The following is a 21,965-nucleotide window of genomic DNA, read 5'->3' on the forward strand; positions in this document are numbered from 1 at the left end:
GTGGTCGTTTGACCATAGACCAATTACAGTTCCAAGCAATGAGGCAATGATCGCTGAGATCCTGGTTGAAGACAGCAGAGGTGAATTTGGGGGGCAGGTTGGTTAGAATGATATCTATGAGGGTGCCTGTGTTTACGGATTTGGGGTTGTACCTGGTAGGTTCATTGATTATTTGTGTGAGATTGAGGGCATCAAGCTTAGATTGTAGGAAGGCCGGGGTGTTAAGCATGTCCCAGTTTAGGTCACCGAACAGCATGAGCACTGAAGATAGATGGGGGCAATTAATTCACATATGGTGTCCAGGGCACAGCTGGGGGCAGAAGGTGGTCTATAGCAAGCGACAATGGTGAGAGACTTGTTTCTGGAAAGGTGGATTTTTAAAAGTAGAAGCTCAAATTGTTTGGGCACAGACCTGGATAGTAAGACAGAACTCTGCAGGCTATCTCCGTAGTAGATAGCAACTCCGCCCCCTTTGGCAGTTCTATCTCGTCAGAAAATGTTATAGTTAGGGAATTACATTTCAGGGTTTTTGGTGGCCTTCCTAAGCCAGGATTCCGACACGGCTAGGACATCCGGGTTGGCAGAGTGTGCTAAAGCAGTGAATAAAACAAACTGAGAGAGGAGGCTTCTAATGTTAAAATGCATGAAACCAAGGCTTTTATGGTTACAGAAGTCAACAAATGAGAGCACCTGGGGAATGGGAGTGGAGCTAGGCACTGCAGGGCCTGGATTAACCTCTTCATCACCAGAGGAAGAGTAGGATAAGGGTATGGCTAAAGGCTATAAGAACTGGTTGTCTAGTACGTTCGGAACAGAGAGTAAAAGGAGCAGGTTTCTGGGCGCGGTAGAATAGATTCAATGCATAATGTACAGACAAAGGTATGGTAGGATGTGAATACAGTGGAGCTAAACCTAGGCATTGAGTGATGAGAGAGGTATTGTTTCTAGAGACATCTATTAAACCAGGTGAAGTCACCACATGTGTGCGAGGTGGGACAAGAGGGTTGGCTGAGGCATACTGAGCAGGGCTGGAGGCTCTACGGTGAAATAAGACAATAATCACTAACCAAAACAACAATGGACAAGGCATATTGACATTAGGGAGAGGCATGCGTAGCCGAGTGATCATTGGGTACAGTGAGTAGCTGGGCGGGCTGGAAACACAGCGATTTAGACAGCTAGCGGGCCGGGGCTAGTAGGCAGGCAGAAGGGCCTTAGAGGGACGTTGCGACGGAAGAAGTCTGTTGTAGCCCCCTCGTGCAGTTACGTTGGCAGACCCATTGTGATGGCTCAGCAGGGGCCCGTGTAGTAAAAGGGTCCTGGCCAATTGGCAAAATAGGTATAGTAGCCCAAGAAATTGTCTGATGTACCTCTTCAGCTATCAGTTCGGTATGCTCTAGACAGATAGCGGGCCGCGGATAGCAGGCTAGCAGATGGGCATTCAGGGGACGTCGCGACAGAGGAGCCTGTAGAAAAAAAACCTTGGGGGGATAACATTGGTAGTCCAATCATGGATCGGCGGGGCTCCGTATCGGCAATAAAAGGGGTCCAGGCCAATTGGCAAAATAGGTATTGTAGCCTAAGGAGTGGCTGATGGACCTCTTCAGCTAGCCGAGACATGGGCCTAGCATAGCCTAACTCCAGGCTAATTGATGCTTGCTTTGGGACAGAGGCGTTAGCCAGGAGAAGCCAATCGGATAGCAGCTAGCTAGCTGCGATGATCCAGGTGAAGAGGTTCAGAGCTTGAGGTAGGAATCCAGAGATATGGAGAAAAAAAAGTATGGCAGGAGTTGTCTGGGCTAAAGGTTAGCTGATGACCGCTAGCAGTAGCTAGTTAGCTGGCTAGCCTCTGTTGGGGCTTCCGGTTCTAAAGTAAAGAAAACAGCAGATCCATACCACACTGGGTGAGGCGGGTTGCAGGAGAGTATGTTGGAGTTGGGGTTAAGAAAAATATAAAAAAATATGTGCTTAGAAAAAAATATATAAAAAGACGTATACACGGGACACGACAAGACGAAGACAAAAGACTGCTACGCCATTTTGGATTTCTAGATCTAATTTAAATTAAAGAAATAATTATAAAGCCTATCAATGTGTAGGCATACTGTGTAATAACATTGATAATTAAATAAAGGTTAAATACAAATTAAATTAAAATGACTGTGTACTAAAAACGTGAATGTGTTTTTGCAGAGCATACAACTATGCCAACAACCATCCGTGGAGATTAGTGGACAAAGGGCTGGACAACAGGTCGCACCTTACACACCTATGGTTGCCAAGAAAGTGGTTAGTTTTGCTAGATTCTTAAAATGTGTACGCAGTATGTGTGTGTTGGAGTCACTTTTAAGTATTCATTGATCTACCGTTTCTATCATAGGCCACTGTAATCGATGCTCAGGGCTGTACCATTCTGCTCATCTGATGAAGGTGCACATTGATCAGATTCAAACTTTGAAGACCGAGATTGAGTCATTGAAGGCAGACCAGCAGAAAGAGAAACATTATCAGAGGGCAGAGATACGGGCGACAGCTGACGCATTGGTCCAGAGATAGACGGCATTGGCGGAGAGACAGGCGGAGAATGACGAATTGAAAAGGGCGAGGAACGAGACGGTGTCACAATCCATGCCAGGCACACCTGTGAGCTGTGGAACTCCACCTCCGACAGGCAGTGTCAACATACTTGGCGGGTTCATCAGGTTGTCGGTTCACCCCGACATTTCCATTCGTCTTCTGACAACAGCACTTGACCAACTGCTCACCAGGCACAGCAAGGGCCATCCGGACCTTTATGCTGCTCTGCTATAGCTTAAAAAACAAATGCAGGTGGCTTATGTCTTCAAAATGCTTTACATTCTTTATTATCCAAATGTGAAAGCATTTACTGTACAGTACTGTATTTCTTCATAAGCCTCTTTATGCTTTCGTTAATAAAATAATGATAAAAATACTCTTTCAAATGCCGATGTTTATTTAGTTATTGCTCCATAACAAATTACTATGGGAATAAATATCACTGAATTACAGAAATATTGTAAAAAAGTTGTGTAATGAAGGTAAACAAATGGTTGCTTACTAGAAAATACTCTTTCAAACACACACGGACACGTTGTACAGCGCCATTATGGCTATTGGCTGGGCTTTATTTTGGCCTTATGGGCGGAACACAACTGGCCCAGCATTTCTCTCCCTCTAAAAACAGAAATAAATGTTTTGTCCTTTACAAGTATTATTTTGGCCTATATTCAGATTACAGTCACTCACTTTCATTTTCTATTTAACTAAATACCTCCAAAATATCGTCATATATTATCAAGTTGATGGCAGTCATATAGCCCGGCACCTACAGTTGAAGTCGGAAGTTTATGTAAACTTAGGTTGGAGTCATAAAAACTCGTTTTCCAAACACTCCACAAATATCTTGTTAACAAACCATAGTTTAAGCATGTTGGAAAATCTACTTTGTGCATGACAAGAAATTTTGTGACAGATTATTTCACTTATAATTCACTGTATCACAATTCCAGTGGGTCAGAAGTTTACATATACTAAGTTGACTGTGCATTTAAACAGATTGTAAAATTCCAGAAAATGATGTCATGGCTTTCGAAGCTTCTGATAGGCTAATTGACATCATTTGAGTCAATTGGAGTTGTACCTGTGGATGTATTTCAAGGCCTCAGTAAAAAAAAATACAAAAAAACCTGTGAACCTCCACAATTCTTGTTCATCCTTGGGAGCAATTTCCAAACACCTGAAGGTACCACGCTCATCTGTACAAACAATAGTACGCAAGTATAAACACCATGAGGCCAGGCAGCCGTCATAACGCTCAGGAAGGAGACGCATTCTGTCTTTTAGAGATGAACGTACTTTGGTGCGAAAAGTGCAAATCAATCCCACAACAACAGCAAAGGACCTTGTGAAGATGCTGGAGGAAACAGGTACAAAAGTATCTACAGTGCCTTGCGAAAGTATTCGCCCCCCTTGAACTTTGCGACCTTTTGCCACATTTCAGGCTTCAAACATAAAGATATAAAACTGTATTTTTTTGTGAAGAATCAACAACAAGTGGGACACAATCATAAAGTGGAACGACTTTTATTGGATATTTCAAACTTTTTTAACTAATCAAAAACTGAAAAATTGGGCGTGCAAAATTATTCAGCCCCCTTAAGTTAATACTTTGTAGCGCCACCTTTTGCTGCGATTACAGCTGTAAGTCGCTTGGGGTATGTCTATATCAGTTTTGCACATCGAGAGACTGAAATTTTTTGGATTGGATTCAGGTCTGGACTTTGACTTGGCCATTCTAACACCTGGATATGTTTATTTTTTAACCATTCCATTGTAGATTTTGCTTTATGTTTTGGATCATTGTCTTGTTGGAAGACAAATCTCCGTCCCAGTCTCAGGTCTTTTGCAGACTCCATCAGGTTTTCTTCCAGAATGGTCCTGTATTTGGCTCCATCCATCTTCCCATCAATTTTAACCATCTTCCCTGTCCCTGCTGAAGAAAAGCAGGCCCAAAACATGATGCTGCCACCCCCATGTTTGACAGTGGGGATGGTGTGTTCAGCTGTGTTGCTTTTACGCCAAACATAACGTTTTGCATTGTTGCCAAAAAGTTCAATTTTGGTTTCATCTGACCAGAGCACCTTCTTCCACATGTTTGGTGTGTCTCCCAGGTGGCTTGTGGCAAACTTTAAACAACACTTTTTATGGATATCTTTAAGAAATGGCTTTCTTCTTGCCACTCTTCCATAAAGTACAGATTTGTGCAATATACAACTGATTGTTGTCCTATGGACAGAGTCTCCCACCTCAGCTGTAGATCTCTGCAGTTCATCCAGAGTGATCATGGGCCTCTTGGCTGCATCTCTGATCAGTCTTCTCCTTGTATGAGCTGAAAGTTTAGAGGGACGGCCAGGTCTTGGTAGATTTGCAGTGGTCTGATACTCCTTCCCTTTCAATATTATCGCTTGCACAGTGCTCCTTGGGATGTTTAAAGCTTGGGAAATCTTTTTGTATCCAAATCCGGCTTTAAACTTCTTCACAACAGTATCTCGGACCTGCCTGGTGTGTTCCTTGTTCTTCATGATGCTCTCTGCACTTTTGACGGACCTCTGAGACTATCACAGTGCAGGTGCATTTATACGGAGACTTGATTACAAACAGGTGGATTGTATTTATCATCATTAGTCATTTAGGTCAACATTGGATCATTCAGAGATCCTCACTGAACTTCTGGAGAGAGTTTGCTGCACTGAAAGTAAAGGGGCTGAATAATTTTGCACGCCCAATTTTTCAGTTTTTGATTTGTTAAAAAAGTTTGAAATATCCAATAAATGTCGTTCCACTTCATGATTGTGTCCCACTTGTTGTTGATTCTTCACAAAAAAATACAGTTTTATATCTTTATGTTTGAAGCCTGAAATGTGGCAAAAGGTCGCAAAGTTCAAGGGGGCCGAATATTTTCGCAAGGCACTGTATATCCACAGTAAAACGAGTCCAATATCAACATAACCTGAAAGGCCGCTTAGCAAGGAAGAAGCCACTACTCCAAAACCGCCATAAAAAAACCAGACTACGGTTTGCAACTGCACATGGGGACAAAGATCGTACTTTTGGAGAAATGTCCTCTGGTCTGATGAAAAATAAATAGAACTGTTAGGCCATAATGGCCATTGTTATGTTTGGAGGAAAAAGGGGGATGCTTGCAAGACGAAGAACACCATCCCAACCGTGAAGCACGGGGGTGACAGCATCATGTTGTGGGGGTGCCTTGCTGCAGGAGGGACTGGTTCACTTCACAAAATAGATGACATCATGAGGGAGGACAATTATGTGGATATATTGAAGCAACATCTCAAGACATCAGTCTGGAAGTTAAAGCTTGGTCACAAATGGTCTTCCAAATGGACAAAAAACCCAAGCATACTTCCAAAGTTGTGGCAAAATGGCTTAAGGACAACAAAGTCAAAGTATTGGAGTGGCCATCACAAAGCCTTGATCTCAATTCTATAGAAAATTGGTGGACTGAATTGAAAAAGCGTGAGCAAGCAAGGAGGCCTACAAACCTGAATCAGTTACACCAGCTCTGTCAGGAGGAATGGGCCAAAATTCACCCAACTTATTGTGGAAAGCTTATGAAAGGCTACCCGAAACATATGACCCAAGTTAAACAATTTAAAGGCAATACTACCAAATACTAATTGAGTGTATGTAAACTTCTGACCCACTGGGAATGTGATGAAATAAATAAAAGCTGAAATAAATCTACTATAAATCTACTACTATAATTCTGACATTTCACATTCTTAAAATAAAGTGGTGATCCTAACCGACCTAAGACAGGGAATGTTTACTAGGATTAAATATCAGGAATTGTGAAAAACTGAGTTTAAATGTATTTGGCTAAGGTGTATGTAAACTTCCGACTTCAACTGTACATAAAGTTGAGTGACTCATTCATGGCTTTGGATCAAAATAAATAAGTACCAACATTCTTTCTGATAGTATTTAATAAAGAAATATGTTGGTTATCCTGACCTGGACACTATGGGATATTAGCAGGACAATATACCTTTACCAACACCTCTCTGTGTTTTGACACTTTGTGGATGGGGGCTCCCGCAGTGCAAAATGCGTTGCTACAGATTCAGGTTCGATACCCGTTCTGGCCGCCACAGGGACCAGAATCCTCCAATCCTCTATATGTAATTATTGGCGGAAAGTCACGTAATATTTTTCTATATACTGTAGGCCTACCATAGGCGGCATGATGGTGTAGGTCTTATTTATTTAAAGAGTGTATTGAAGTTAGAAGCAATAGGATTTGAAGCAATAGCCTACAACTATTTTAGCACCGTTTCGCACTGCTCTGATACAAGCATGGGGACTGGCCCATTAGATTTTTATTTTCACTGAATCTCCGTTTGGGTATCGGTTATACTACAGTTATACAATTAGGATGTAGAAATTTTATGCTGTTAGTGTAACCTTTATTTAACTTGGCAAGTCAGTTAAGAACACATTTACAAGGACAGCCTACTCCTTCCTTCCAGTTGGGGAATTGAACCCCGGTCTCCTGCGTGCCCGCACGACACAGGGATTATTTAGCTAAATAGCCCAGTACTGTAGCTTACTCCCGACCGTCACATTGTACAGAGACATATTTTCCGTTCCATCCTAACGGGACGAGGGTTTTTCGTTTTTCTTGGAATAGAAACACAATGATATTAATCAAATTAATTAAGCAACATTTCTTGAAATCAGTCCCATATACTGTTCTTACAAAAAAGGGTTATAATTTATCTAGTACAGCCACAATTGAAGGCTATCAAATGCTTCTCAAAGATGCCCTCTGGTGGTCAAACTAGCACTAACGGTACAAGTGGTTGACACTTAAATAACGTGCCATAGAATTCTGCGGCACCATGCCAGCTGTGCTGCAGTAACTGTTTTAAAGTTACCATTGGCCTCATGGTGAAATCCATGAGCAGTTTCCTTCCTCTCCGGCAACTGAGTTAGGAAGGACAACTGTATCTTTGTAGTGACTGGGTGTATTGATACACCATCCAAAGTGTAATTAATAACTTCACCATGCTTAAAGGGATATTACTCAATGTCTGTTTTTTATATTTACCCATCTACCAATAGCTGCCATTCTTTGCGAGGCATTGAAAAACCTACCTGGTCTTTGTGGTTGAATCTGTGTTTGAAATTCACTGCTCGACCTTACAGACAATACTATTATTTTACACAGAGTGAGTCCATGCAACTGTTGAGCACACTTTTACACCTAAACATATTTAGGCTTGCCATTACAAAGGGGTTGAATACTTATTGACTCAAGACATTTCAGCTTTTCATGCTTTATTAATTAGTAAACATTTCTAAAAACATAATTCCACTTTGACATTATATGGGGCGTTGTGTGTGAGCCAGTGACACAAAAACATCAATTTAATCTATTTTAAATTCAGGCTGTAAAACAACAAAATGAGGAAAAAGTAAAGGAGTGTGAGTACTTTCTGAAGGCACTGTATGTGCTCTCGCTCGCTCGCTCGCACACACATACACCTCCCCATGCCACCCACCCACACACACCCACACACACCAAGCAGGCATCAGTAGCAGGTGTCTGAGCCTAAGGCAGGGTAAATTATCTCAAGTGACTGCCTGCACTAAGTAGGCTTGTGGACTTTCTCCTCCTCTGCTCACTGTGGCAGATTAGTATTGGTGAGACAGCCTGAACGTCCAGCTGAATTCATACGGACTCTTGTTTTCCTCTTTCATTATCTTTAGATCGTTCAATCTGTATGTTTACTATTAATGGCAAGTCTGCTATTTCAAACCTACACGTATCCATGAGAAATAGATTCACATGAACATTTAAGTGTTCCCATATTACAGTATATTGGTCATTCTTGTCTGCCCCCCCCCCCCCAACTCTTCTCCCTCAGATTTGTATTTTGCTTGGAGGAGTGGGCTTATAAAATAAAATTGTCAGAGAAATAAAAACAGGCTTTCCTCTTTCTTCCACTTTCATATTTCCTTATTTATTGGCAATTTTCCCCCCCAAAAATGGCATGCCCCTTTGTAAAGAAGACTGTTTTGATTCATTTTATTTGCGCTCGCTCGTTCTCAAATTTTATTGAAAGACAATGCCAGGTGAGGGCAAGGAGATGTGGGCTTTTAATGTTGGGAGGGTTTGCATTTCATTTTTCAATCAAATTCAGTAAAACACATGGTTTGAATGGAGTAGTTTTGGATGTGTCATCTATCCTCGATCTGTTCTCTGGATAGATTGAGGTATTGGTTCTCCAAGAGCAATTATAAACTGGGTGGTTCGAACCCTGAATGCTGATTGGCTGAAAGCCATGGTATATCAGACCATATACCACAGGTATGACAAAACATTTTTACTGTTCTAATTACATTGGTAACCAGTTTATTATAGCAATAAGGCACCTCAGGGGTTTGTGGAATATGGCCAATATACCACACCTAAAGGCTGAATCCAGGCACTCCGCGTTGCGCATAAGAACAGCTCATAGCCGTTGTATATTGGCCATATACCACACCCCCTCGTGCCTTATTGCTAAATGATGCTCTTATAACTAATTGTTGATCATCATACCACTGCCTTGCAATACAGACATACAAATTATGTCCCCTAAGCATTTGGATTATTTTCAATTTGTACAATTTTATTCTTCTTCTTTTTTTAACCCCTTCTCCCCAATTTTGTGTTATCCAATTGGTAGTTGCAGTGATGGGATAAGACTGTAAATCCTGTACGGACTCGGGAGAGGCGAAGGTCGAGAGCCGTGTGTTCTCCGAAACACAACCCAACCAAGCCGCACTGCTTCTTGACACAATGCCCACTTAACCCGGAAGCCAGCCGCACCAATGTGTCAGAGGAAACACTGTACACCTGGCGACCACGTCAGTGTGCGTGGCCCGCCACAGGAGTTGCTAGAGCGCGATGGGGCATGGACATTCCTGCCGGCCAAACCCTCCCCTAACCCCAGACAACGCTGGGCCAATTGTGCGCCGCCCCATGGGTCTCCCGGTCGCGACACAGCCTGGACTCGAACCCAGAATCTCTAGCCACACACTTAGAAAGCTGAGCCAAAGTTTCATTCTTAAGTATGTAACATGGAATACGATGAGATGTCTAGCAGCAACATTTCTGCAATATATTTGTACTATTTCCACAACATTTGATGGAATAAACATCAGTCATACAGCATATATACAGTAGCCAGAGCTGTTCTCGTCATCTTATTTCGTTGTTGTTTTTTTACCTTTAATTAACTAGGCAAGTCAGTTAAGTACACATTCTTATTTTCAATGATGGCCTAGGGACAGTGGATTAACTGCCTTGTCCTAGGGCAGAACGACAGATTTTCACCTCGTCAGCTCAGGGATTCAATCTTGCAACCTTTCGGTTACTAGTCCAACGCTCTAACCACTAGGCTACCTGCCGCCCCATCTTATTTAGTTTCATCCACCAACCAATCAGAAACAATGCACACCTACTGCATGCATCACAATTCATCATATAAGACTATGCACCCAACCACCTCCGCAAATCAAATCCACTACAAAAGGGAAAACCAAAGAGCATTCCAAAAATGTATTCCCAGAATCCCATGCAAAACACCTGTGCCCATTGCCGCGTGGCATGGCGTGCTGAGCTAAGACCCAGCTGTGGGCATTGACATGACTCCCCTGCTCCATTTCCCATGCTCCATCGCCACAGCAGCTCATGCGTCGCGTGCCTATGGGGGTTTGGGAGGCGGGGTAGAGGTGGTACAGAGCCTGTGTGGTGGGAATCTTACGCAACATCACCTCGCCTGTGGTGTTAGCTCCCTGTGATTACGTCATCAGTGTTCTGGTCAGGGAGAGAGCATATCCTGTGCGTATGTATGTCACCCTCATGTGTATGTATTCACTGCAGTAAGGTACAGGTGAGGTTGACTGGTCAATTGTGTTGCGCAACAGCTGTAGTAAGGCATTTCATGGAAAGTCCCAGTCCTGTAGTTTTTACCGCAAATTAACTGAATCCATTTGAGATGCAGTACCTGAAGTGTGATGATGGCTAACGCATAATATCAACTCATAACATGAATCCATACGGATCAATTTGATGATGACCACACTCCTTGCACCAAATACATCAAAAATCCCATCCCGGAACCAAATAATGCACGTCAATTTACATATTGACCCATCTATCGCGCGTCACTCACTCCAGATCAGTCTGTTTATCTGGCGCCGTTTGTCTCGGACACTTCATCCATCTACTTTATCTATCAGTTAACTGGATTTATCAACTGTGTCCGTCGCTCTCTTTCCCCCCCCTCTACCTTCCTATCCTCTGTCAGCAGCCTCCTTGCTCGCTCGTTTGGAGGTCAGCCCATTCCGCACCTTGGGATACTGAACTGATACTCCCTGGAGACTGAAAGGTTCATTACTCTATGTGAGAGAGAGGGGGGGGAGGGGGGGTGTTTGTGTATGTGTGGGGAGGAGTGAAACCAAAGTTGGCAGAGCGTCACTAGGTAATGTTATGCAGCTTGCCTCCCAAATGCATGTAAAAGCATTGCTTGATACACTGTCATTTAATAAGGCAAGCGGCTAACAAGTGTTGTTTTTGCTTAAAAGGAAAGGTTCCCCCATTTTGAATTGTATTTCATTTTTGTGCAACTCTGAGTGATGTTCTATCGATTCCCTGGGTCATTACTTGTTTTCATGTGTATCGGAGTTATTGACGTTCACGCAGGCAGAAATCCGGGCAGTATGACATAGTACAGTGATAAAGTCGTTCTCACTACACTGGAAGTTAATAGAAATACGTCTTCTAGGTGGCAAAAACGTTTATCATACATATCAGATTTCAATACTGGCTAATGTCATAACTCGGGAGGTTGTCTCCTCTCGAATGAGCCATTAATCATATTTTTGCAATATTCCTACCTCGAGAAATGTGTAATTTAACGGAGGGTCTAGCACATTTTTCTTATTTGTCTGCCTCTTTAGTCCAGGGTGCATCGCATGGTGCCGTTGCAAGATATATTATAGAAAGGAGATAGCAATCCAATGAATGAAGTAGCATTAAGCAATTGTAACGGATGTGAAACGGCTAGCTTAGTTAGCGGTGCGCGCGAAATAGCGTTTCAATCGGTGACGTCACTTGCCCTTGAAGTAGTAGTTCCCCTTGCTCTGCAAGGGCCGCGGCTTTTGTGGAGCGATGGGTAACGATGCTTCGTGGGTGACTTGTTGATGTGTGCAGAGGGTCCCTGGTTCGAGCCCGGTTATGGGCGAGGGGACGGTTTAAAGTTATACTGTTACACAATCCAATGAATGAAGTAACATATAATGCCCCACCCAGGAGACTGTAGACCAATCGCGTTGTCATGCTACGTCACGCGGTTGCTAAGCTAATCGTCACGCAATCCCTTCTCAAAGTCAAATCGTTCAAATCAAATTGTATGTGTCACATGCGCCGAATACAACGCCTTGCCGTGAAATACTTACTTACAAGCCCTTAACCAACAATGCAGTTCAGTGTATATGTTAAGAAACGTGCCCATTTTCCTTGTAAGTATGTAACGTCACGATTCCAAAGCTATACGATATTAGATAGCAAGTTGAATATCTCACATCTTGGAAACGTTTTGTAAAAATAAAAATAAAAAATGTTTTAATAGTTTCACATTCGTGCAAATGTTGCGTGTTTGAGTTTCCCCGCAGATCATGAAGGAGTTGGACGCCGAGGGCTTGTCATAAGTGGTGTCCCAGGTTCCTTCTACGCGGAGGGTGTAGGGGTGGAGCTGGCTGACGATGCGCCCATTGTTTGGCTCCGTTGCGTAGTTGACCCACAGGCCGTGCTCGTCTACGTTGAGATCTGAGATCGATGTCCGACTTGCCGCCCCAGCGGTGCGGAGAGGTGTTGTGGTAGTTGGCGTTGATGGCCTCGTCCGCTCTTGATGCACGTGCGCAGGTCGAACTTGACGACGTTGCGCTTGCGCTCCTTGTTGAAGAACAGTGCGTCATCGTATACTACAACGCGGTGAGGTAGTTTGTACGTGGTCTCCCCACTCTTGACGTGCAGGTCAAACTTGACAATGTTGTGCATGCAAACACGTCAATCATTGGTTTTTGTTTGACATATATTTTAAAGTGAAACATCTGAGTCTCAGCAACAGACTGTGGAATTGCCGATATGCATTTCAGCTGAGATTCTGGGAAAAAAAGTAATTTAATTTAAAAAGTGCAGGTGACCTACATGTACATATTACCTCAATTAACCTGTGCCCCCGCACCGGTACCCCCTGTATATAGACTAAATGCTATTTTACTGCTGCTCTTTAATTATTATGTATATATAGATTTTTTTTAACTTGAAACACTTATTTTTCTTAAAACTGCATTGTTGGTTAAGGGCTTGTAAGTAAGCATTTCACTGTAAAGTCTACTACACCTGTTGTATTCAGCATTTCACTGTAAGGTCTACTACACCTGTTGTATTCAGCATTTCACTGTAAGGTCTACTACACCTGTTGTATTCAGCATTTCACTGTAAGGTCTACTACACCTGTTGTATTCAGCATTTCACTGTAAGGTCTACTACACCTGTTGTATTCGACACGTGACAAATAAAATGTTATTTGATTTGATTTCCACCAGTGAGGATGGTAAAGACATCACAGCCAAATAACATGTGACACTTCAGACCAGGCTGTTAATGAGCCAGCGCAAAGAATTACCTTGGCATGTCAAAACAATTTTGGGTAGGCTTGATGACTACTTTTAAAGAAGGAGCATCGGAGAGAAGAATTTAGACTTTTTCTTAAAAAGAGTTATGGCAAGTTTAATGAGAGCAGTCATCTGTCTTTACAAAGGTGACAGGTACCGTAAGAGAGAGAGACAGACAAACATTGAGAACAGACTAAAAAGGTAAACAAACAACTCTTGTAGTTCTATTAACCTTCTGTCAGAATTATATAGAAAGTAATGTCATATCTAATAAACAGCAGAAACTAGGGATAACAACTACCCAGAAATACAATCCCTGTGAGAAAAAAATAACTAACCAATCACGTGACCGCGAACAAATTATTTTGCAAATCCTATTTTTCTCAGACAGTTCAAATGTCTTGTAAAACAACAATGTGACTGCAGTTATTACATTTTCCCACAGCTGGTATGTGTTTTGCTCGTTTTTTTCTCTCATTCGAGGGGTTTAATTAAATGGCAAAAGGAGGACGACACATTGAGGTGTCATATTCCATAGCTAATTATCACCAACCCATAAACTTGCAATAGTGCTAACGTGTAACAATACACATACTTCCACTTCATTTACTCTGCTCTTTACTCTCCAATGAATAAAGCCCACCAATCATAATGTCAAACAAGCTAGGAACATGACAACTGACACTCATATGCCATGAGTATGAAAGTGAAGCCATTTGTATTCAATTACACTTATCGCAACACTGAAATGTGCTAAAATGGACACATTCTGAACAGTGTAGCCTCAACAACCTCCTTTTCTCTTCTCCTGACATCAAAATGACTGCAAGCACTAATAACGTCTACCAAAGATACCAACATCTCTCTGAATTACCAACAAGCTAGTGAAAGACATGAAACAGAAAAGCGAAAAAATAAGAATATGTGGGCCTACCTGGTCTACCGTCCAAGGCACCAAAGTCCAGCGAGTACTTGACCACGTGGTAATTGTTCCACACATACAGGAGGTTGTCCCGCGGGTTGTAATCCACGGCGGCAATGTACTGGTATGAGTTGGGGAAGGGGATGTCCAGGAAGCCATCTTTACTCAGCTCCGTGTTGTAGATATAGTCAATCTTGTTCCCTGTTGCCTCGTTGTCGTCGTCTTCATATACCGACTTCACCACGTAGAGAATCCCGCAGATCATGAAGGAGTTGGAGGCTGAGCGCTTGTCATAGGCGGTGTCCCAGGTTCCTTCCACGCGGAGGGTATAGGGGTTGAGCTGGCTGATGACGATGCGCCCGTTGTTTTGCTCCGTGGCGTAGATGACCCACAGGCCGTTCTCGTCTACAGCGAGATCGATGTCCGACTTGCCGCCCCAGCGGTACGGCGAGGTGTCGTGGTAGTTGGCGTTGGCGATGATGGCCTCGCCGCTCTTGATGCGCGTGCGCAGGTCAAACTTGACGATGTTGCGCGTGCGCTCCTTGTTGAAGAACAGAGCGCCGTCGTATACTACAAAGCCTGTGCCGTCGACACGGTGCGGTAGTTTGTATGTGGTCGTGGGTCGCCCGGCGATGAAGTCCTCTTTGGAGGAGTACTCGGTCAGCGTGTCTGTGCGGTATGGCGTCCAGGGCATGTAGTAGATCTTGTCGGAGGCCTGGAGGGGGTCTTTACACCAGGCACCGGATTGGTGGTCCGACTCAAAGAGGTGTTCGCTCTGGTACACCCCTCGCAGCAAGCCGGGGCACAGGAATACTGAGGAGCCAAAATGGAGGAAAGACAATGCAGAGAGTTACTTTGGCATGAATGGGACATCAGTATTGGACTACTGCAACTAGAAGGACAAAGAAGGAAATCACCTCGACTTAAATGATCAAGACATTAACAAAGTTTACAATGCGTTAGCTTCAATACCTTGTATTGCTTTATGAATGTTCAATAACAAATAGAACAGACAAAATACAGTGAGCTCCAAAAGTATTGGGGCAGTGACACATTTGTTGTTGGTTTTGACTATGTACTTCAGCACTTTGGATTTGAAATGATACAATGACTATGAGGTTAAAGTGCAGACTGTCATCGGCAGGTAGCCTAGTGGTTAGAGCTTTGGGCGAGTAATCGAAAGTTTGCTAAATCGAATCCCTGAGCTAACAAGGTAAGAATCTGTCGTTCAGCGCCTGAACAAGGCAGTTAACCCACTGTTCCTAGGCCGTCATTGTAAATAAGAATTTGTTCTTAACTGACTTGCCTAGTTAAATTAAGGTTAAATATATATATTTTCTTAATAAAATAACATTTGAGGGATTCATCCATATCGGGTGAACCATTACAGCAACTCTTGTACATAGTCCCTTCATTTTAGGGGACCAAAAGTCTTGGGACAAATGTATTTATTTATTAGTCAAAAGTTTAGTATTTGGTTCTATGTTCCTAGTACGCAATAATTACATCAAGCTTGTGACTCTACAAACTTGTTGGATGCATTTGCTGTTTGTTTTGGTTGCGTTTCATATCATTTTGTGCCCATTAGAAGCAAATGCTAAATAATGTATTGTGTCATTTTGGAGTCACTTGTCTTGTAAATAAGACTGTTTTCTAAACACTACTACATTAATGTGGATGCTACCATGGTTACGGATATGAATGAATGGTGAATGATACTTATGCCACTGATTCAAATTCACGATTCATTCAGGATTATCCGCACTCATGGTAGCATCCACATTAATGTAGACATAAGTAGAAACACATTCTATTCTTATTCACACTACATTATTTACCATTCATTTCTATTGGGCACAAAATGATCTGAAACACAACCAAAACAGAAAATCCATCCAACAAGATTGTGAAGTCACAAGCTTGATGTAGTCATGCATGCTATGAATATGGGACCAATTACTTCAGTTTTACAACTTTAATACACAAGTTAATGTTTCCCAATGCCTTTAGTCCCCTAAAATTGGGGTGATTATGTAAAAAAAAGTGCTGTAAAATCCTCAAATTAAAGCTTCACTTTAACCTCAGTCATTTTATCATTTAAAATCACAGCCAAAGTCCAGAGCCAAAACAACATCATTTTGGCACTATCCCAATACATGGAGCTCACTGTAGCTGTCAATGTTGATTAAATACATAAAAAACTAAGTTTGAGGCTAATATAATTTTGCAACATACACAGACACATGTACATGTACATACACACACAATGATTTCTCATTACACCAGCTATCCACATAATTACAAAAGGCATGTAATTAGTGCCAAAATCAATGTAGTACAAAAAAGCAATACATTCCATCCACTTATTGCATCCATCCCATCTCCTCCGAGCTATCAGTGGTTAAGGAATAACATTAATATGGACGTCTAATACAACAACAAAACAGTAAAAGATTTTGATAAATAGTGCAAGCATAATTATTGGCAGCTGGGGCCCGGGAACACAACCATGACTATCAATATTAATACATGAGAATATTTTTTTCATTACTTCGGACGCTGGAGATATCTTCGATCTGTGACATTATGATTTAAAATGCATCTGCGTTCTAAACTAATTATACCCTAACTGGTTTGTACTCAAATCTTATGAAGCGATGCAGCGTATGAGTCGATAGTGTGCATCCCTTGCCGAAGGTGATTCTGTTTCAAGATCGATTAATCCTGGACCGCCATCTTGGCCATCTTGATAAAAAGATTACATTTAGATTTAAATCCTACTCATACGAATGTAATACACGGAGCACGTAATTTATTCGGACTACAACAAAACACAGGTTTATCTAAAGGGGAGCAATGACAGTGTCTCTTGAATTTATATTTTTTAGAGTGTTGAAGATTTACTTATTCTCTCTAAAACCCTCTAATACCATTTATATGATAACATATATAATCGTATTCCATTTAACATGCAACAAAAACACAGATACTGTTAAAAGTAGAGATAAGGTTTGAAATAGGTCTATACTTTTAAAAAGAGGGATTTGACCATAGTATGTGATACTGATTCTAAAGAGCAGCGCTGGTGTCAAGCGCTAGACGAAAGCAACAAAGCATTAAGATAACCAACTCGGGTGGAAGTGGTTAGCCTAAGATTCAGGGTGCGGTACACGAACAATAACAAAAACAGAACGTGTGCGAAAGCTTCTATGATTCTGACGGGCGAGGAAGCGGACACAGTCGGTGACAGGTTCTTCCCGGGGATTTGGGCGGAGGTGAAAGCAGTGGGCTCGGAGAAGAAAAACAAGCCTTACTCCTCTGTAACCTCTTAAGATTAAACATGTTATCTACTTGCATGTGAATAATATATGGTGGTTCCAGCTGTCGACAGCACGCCTCCCTTGGCACGCATCTAGACAAGCACAAAAACGCTAAGAGGGTCTCTACGGTTTAAGAAGGCTTTCGAAATCTAATGTGCCCGGTCGGTATTCCTCTACTGACAGGACAGAAACTGGGCTGGTTGCATCCCATATCACACACTGATCCAAATGTAAGCTCTGGTTGAAAGTAATGCACTATATAGGGAGGAGGATGTCATTTGGGACGTACGTAGAGCTTTTGAGGAGGCCGTTAGAAATGGATCCCAACACCCCAGACAAGGAGGTAAGTGACAGTGAAGGTTATTAGAAAGGAAACAAGGAATTAACAAGTGGCGGCGAGAGAAAACACGACTTAACAATAATAATTGGTGATAATTACAAGCGTTCATTGGTCAGATATGCTCCTCTTTGCTTCAATTACCGACATTTGCATCATCTAGCTATTTAGCGGGAACTCTACTGTGAACAACTGCAAATGACTGATTCAGTGGTTAAACTAGGGTACTACATAGCATAGCTGGTAGACAGCAGTTGAAACCACAGAGATCTTATGAAGCCTATATGATCCTATATGTATACTGAACAAAAATATAAACGCAACATGCATCAATTTCTACGATTTTACTGAGTTACAGTTCATATAATGAAACCCGTCAATTGAGATAAATTCATTAGGGCCTTGTATATGGATTTCACATGACTGGGCAGTGGTGCAGACATGGGTGGGCTTGGGAGGGCATAGGCCCAACCACTTGAGAGACAGATGTGGAGGTCCTAGGCTGGCGTGGTTACATGTGGTCTGCGTTTGTGAGTCCGGTTGGACGTACTGCCAAATTCTCTAAATCAATGATGGAGGCAACATATGGTAGAGAAATTAACATGACATTTTCTCGCAACAGCTCTGGTGGACATTCCTGCAGTCAGCATGCCAATTGCACGCTCCCTAAAAACTTAAGACATCTGTGGCATTGTGTTGTGTGACAAAACAGCACATTTTAGAGTGGCTGTTTAATTGTCCCCAGCACAAGGTGCACCTCTGTAATGACCATGCTGTTTAATCAGCTTCTTGGTATGCCACACTTGTTAGGTGGATGGAATATCTTGGCAAAAGAGAAATGCTCACAAACAGGAATGTAAACACATTTGTGAAAAATAAGCTTTTTGTGCGTTTGGAACACTTCTGGGATATTTTATTTCAGTCTATGGTTAAAACATAACCTGGTCTCAGAGCATTTCATTTTATTCTGTATGGAAATCCGAGGCACTCAATTTACTATGATATGTTACGTATGGTATGTATTAATTTGTGAATGTCCATAACCCATTTCATATGATATGTTATGAATTACAAGTCTTAGATGTTTTTGCAAAACGCACAATATGTTATGAATTTGCTAAACGTGTGATATATTACGAAATCGAGCTAGCTCGCTAACGTTAGCTAAGCTAGGGGTTAGGGTTACGTTTAGGAGTTCGGTTAAAGGGTTACGTTTAGGGTTAGGGGAAGAGTTTGTTAAAAGGGTTATGGTTAGGGGAAGGGTTAGCTAACATGCTAAATTGTTTTAAAACAGATATAAAGTAGTAAGCAGTTTAACAGTTGCTAATTAGCTAAAATGCTAAAGTTGTCTGTGATGAGATTTGAACTCGCAACCAGCCTACTTTCAATAGTTTTTGCCTTAAGTAACCATTGGTTTTATGTAACCATACCAAATATAACATATCATACTAAATTGAGTGTCTCGGATTTACGTACTCTACCGGTCCAAAATGTTAAAACATTCTAATCTTTTTCTTTATTTTTACTATTTTCTACATTGTAGAATAATAGTGAAGACATCAAAACTATGAAATAACACATATGGAATCATGTAGTAACCAAAAAAAAGTGTTAAACAAATCAAAATATATTTTATATTTGAGATTCTTCAAAGTAGCCACCCTTTGCCTTGATGACAGCTTGGCACACTCTTGGCATTCTCTCAACTAGCTTCACCTGGAATGCTTTCTCAACAGTATTGAAGGAGTTTCCACACATGCTGAGCACTTGTTGACTGCTTTTCCTTCACTCTGCGGTCCGACTCATCCAAAACCATCTCAATTTGGTTGAGGTCGGGGGATTGTGGAGGCCCGGTCATCTGATGCAGCACTCCTTCACTCTCCTTCTTGGTAAAATAGCCCTTACACCCTTACACAGCCTGGAGGTTTGTTGTGTCATTGTCCTGTTGAAAAACCGTTGGTTGAGTGTGCCTTGAATTCTAAATCACAGACAGTGTCACCAGTAAAGCACCCCCACACCATAACACCTACTCCTCCATGCTTTACGGTGGGAAATACACATGCAGAGATCATCCATTCATGCACACCGCGCCTCACAAATACATAGTGGTTGGAACCAAAAATCACCAATTTAGAATCCAGACCAAAGCACATAACTTCCACTTCCAATGGTCTAATTTCCATTGATCGTGTTTCTCTGCCAAAGCATGTCTCTTCTTATTGGTGTCCTTTAGTTGTGGTTTCTTTGAAGCAATTTGACCATGAAGGACTCCTCTGAGTAGTTGGGGTCTTCCATTCCTGTGGCGGTCCTCATGAGAGCCTGTTTCATCATAGCACTTGATGGTTTTTGCAACTGCACTTTCAAAGTTCTTGACATTTTCTGGATTGACTGACCTTCATGTCTTAATGTAATGATGGACTGTAATTTCTCTTTGCTTATTTCAGCTGTTCATGCCATAATATGAACTTGGTCTTTTACCAAATAGGACAATCTTCTATATACCCCCCACCTATCTTGTCAAAACACAACTGATTGCTCAAACGCATTAAAATAAATTCCACAAATTAACATTTTACAAGGCACACCTGTTCATTGAAATGCATTCCAGGAGGCATCCTCATGAAGCTGGTTGAGAGAATTCCAAGAGTGTGCAAAGCTCTCATCAAGGCAAATGGTGGCTACTTTGAAGAATCTCAAATATAAAATATATTTTGATTTGTTTCCACACTTTTTTGGACACTACATGATTCCATATGTGTCATTTCATAGTTTTCAGGTCTTCACTATTATTCTACAATGTAGAAAATAGTAAAAAATAAAGAAAAAGCCTTGAATGAGTAGATGTTCTAAAACTTTTAAATGGTAGTATACATACTAATATGAAATGCTCTGAGGCCAGGTTGTGAAAAGGTTATAGCTCAACATAACATTTTAGCCAAAGACATTTTATGCGAGTGTCAAAATGTTGATGTGGATAGTGGTTCTATCGGTGCGCCCTGAACTTAAACATGACTTGATTTCTCAAGGGCCAGGGCCAAAACATAAAAACAACAACTACTTCCAACCAAACCGGGTCTCGGGCTCAGGTACAGTAGTAGACTATCATGTACTATCATGTACTATCAAATATATTAACGTATGGGTGTCTTAGTACATTCTGCCATATTGACTGGGAGTCACTGAAGGTTACAGCATGTTAGGCCTATAATCTGAAATTCTGACAGTTTATTGAGCGAGGCTATTGATTGGTGTCCACACATCTGGTTTTTAATATGCTGCAGCTGAGTAACATGAACAGAATAACTTTCAATTACCTCGGAAATAGAATGTTCTGGATATATAAAGATAGTGAATGAAAGATATGGAGTGGAGTGCATGTGAAGTGTATTACGGTAGAAAGATACCATAGTAAAACGGATGCCTAAGGGACATTTTGACAATGTAAATGCAGTGATATTGTCAAAACACTATCCGAACAATTCTAAACATTAAAATGTGACTTGTATCTGTACTATTGAAAAAATCTTTGCTTTGCATGAACTTCATAGAATTTCATCATAGGTTCTGTATTCTACAAGTTTCCTTACAAGTGTTGGCAGTGTTTTAGTCCAGATTGATTGACACTAGCGCCTTTTACATAAAAAAACAAAAAAAATGGAAGCCACAATTTCCATCACCAACGATATTACTTGATGTTGGACCCCACCTTTTTTATGAGAAAGAACATTACAGACATGGTTATCACTACCAGTAGACAGATTAAATTAGCAGACATGAGAAGGTCATTAAAAAGCAGATGGATAACACAAGAGAAAAGCTGCTATGGCAACCCCCATCACCAAGCAAAGCATGAATCCCAGTGAACTCTAGGTGAAATAAAGGAGTGGGCATTTAGTTACCTTTTTGTTCCACTTCTATTTTAGGCATGAGGAGAGAAAAGAAGAGAGAGAGATACAGAATAGATTAATGATGCGATAATTGGCAAGTTTACCTCAGCAGGTCAAACACATTGGAACAATAGCACAGTGGATCATGAGGTTAGTCAGTAGCAGAGTAGTTGTGACCAAACATTCAATAACAAATCTCCGGGAAGGAAATGTGTCACTCGTCACAC

At 41.6% G+C, this 21,965-nt stretch overlaps 1 protein-coding gene across 17 annotated transcripts in view; it reads right to left on the reverse strand.

The window, feature by feature from the left end:
• Positions 1–21,965, reverse strand: part of LOC110500600 (adhesion G protein-coupled receptor L3) — a 490,597-nt gene that overhangs the window by 143,841 nt on the left and 324,791 nt on the right. For all 17 annotated transcript variants that reach the window (XM_090213301.1, XM_021578050.3, XM_090213306.1 and 14 more), the window contains one exon: positions 14,207–15,007. In XM_090213301.1, coding sequence (XP_090069427.1) covers positions 14,207–15,007 — 801 coding nt within the window. The remainder of the gene's footprint in view (positions 1–14,206; positions 15,008–21,965) is intronic.

This window comes from Oncorhynchus mykiss, chromosome 21 (genome assembly GCF_057628025.1).
Source record: "Oncorhynchus mykiss isolate SJ-2025 chromosome 21, ASM5762802v1, whole genome shotgun sequence".
Classification (NCBI taxonomy): Eukaryota; Metazoa; Chordata; class Actinopteri; order Salmoniformes; family Salmonidae; genus Oncorhynchus; species Oncorhynchus mykiss.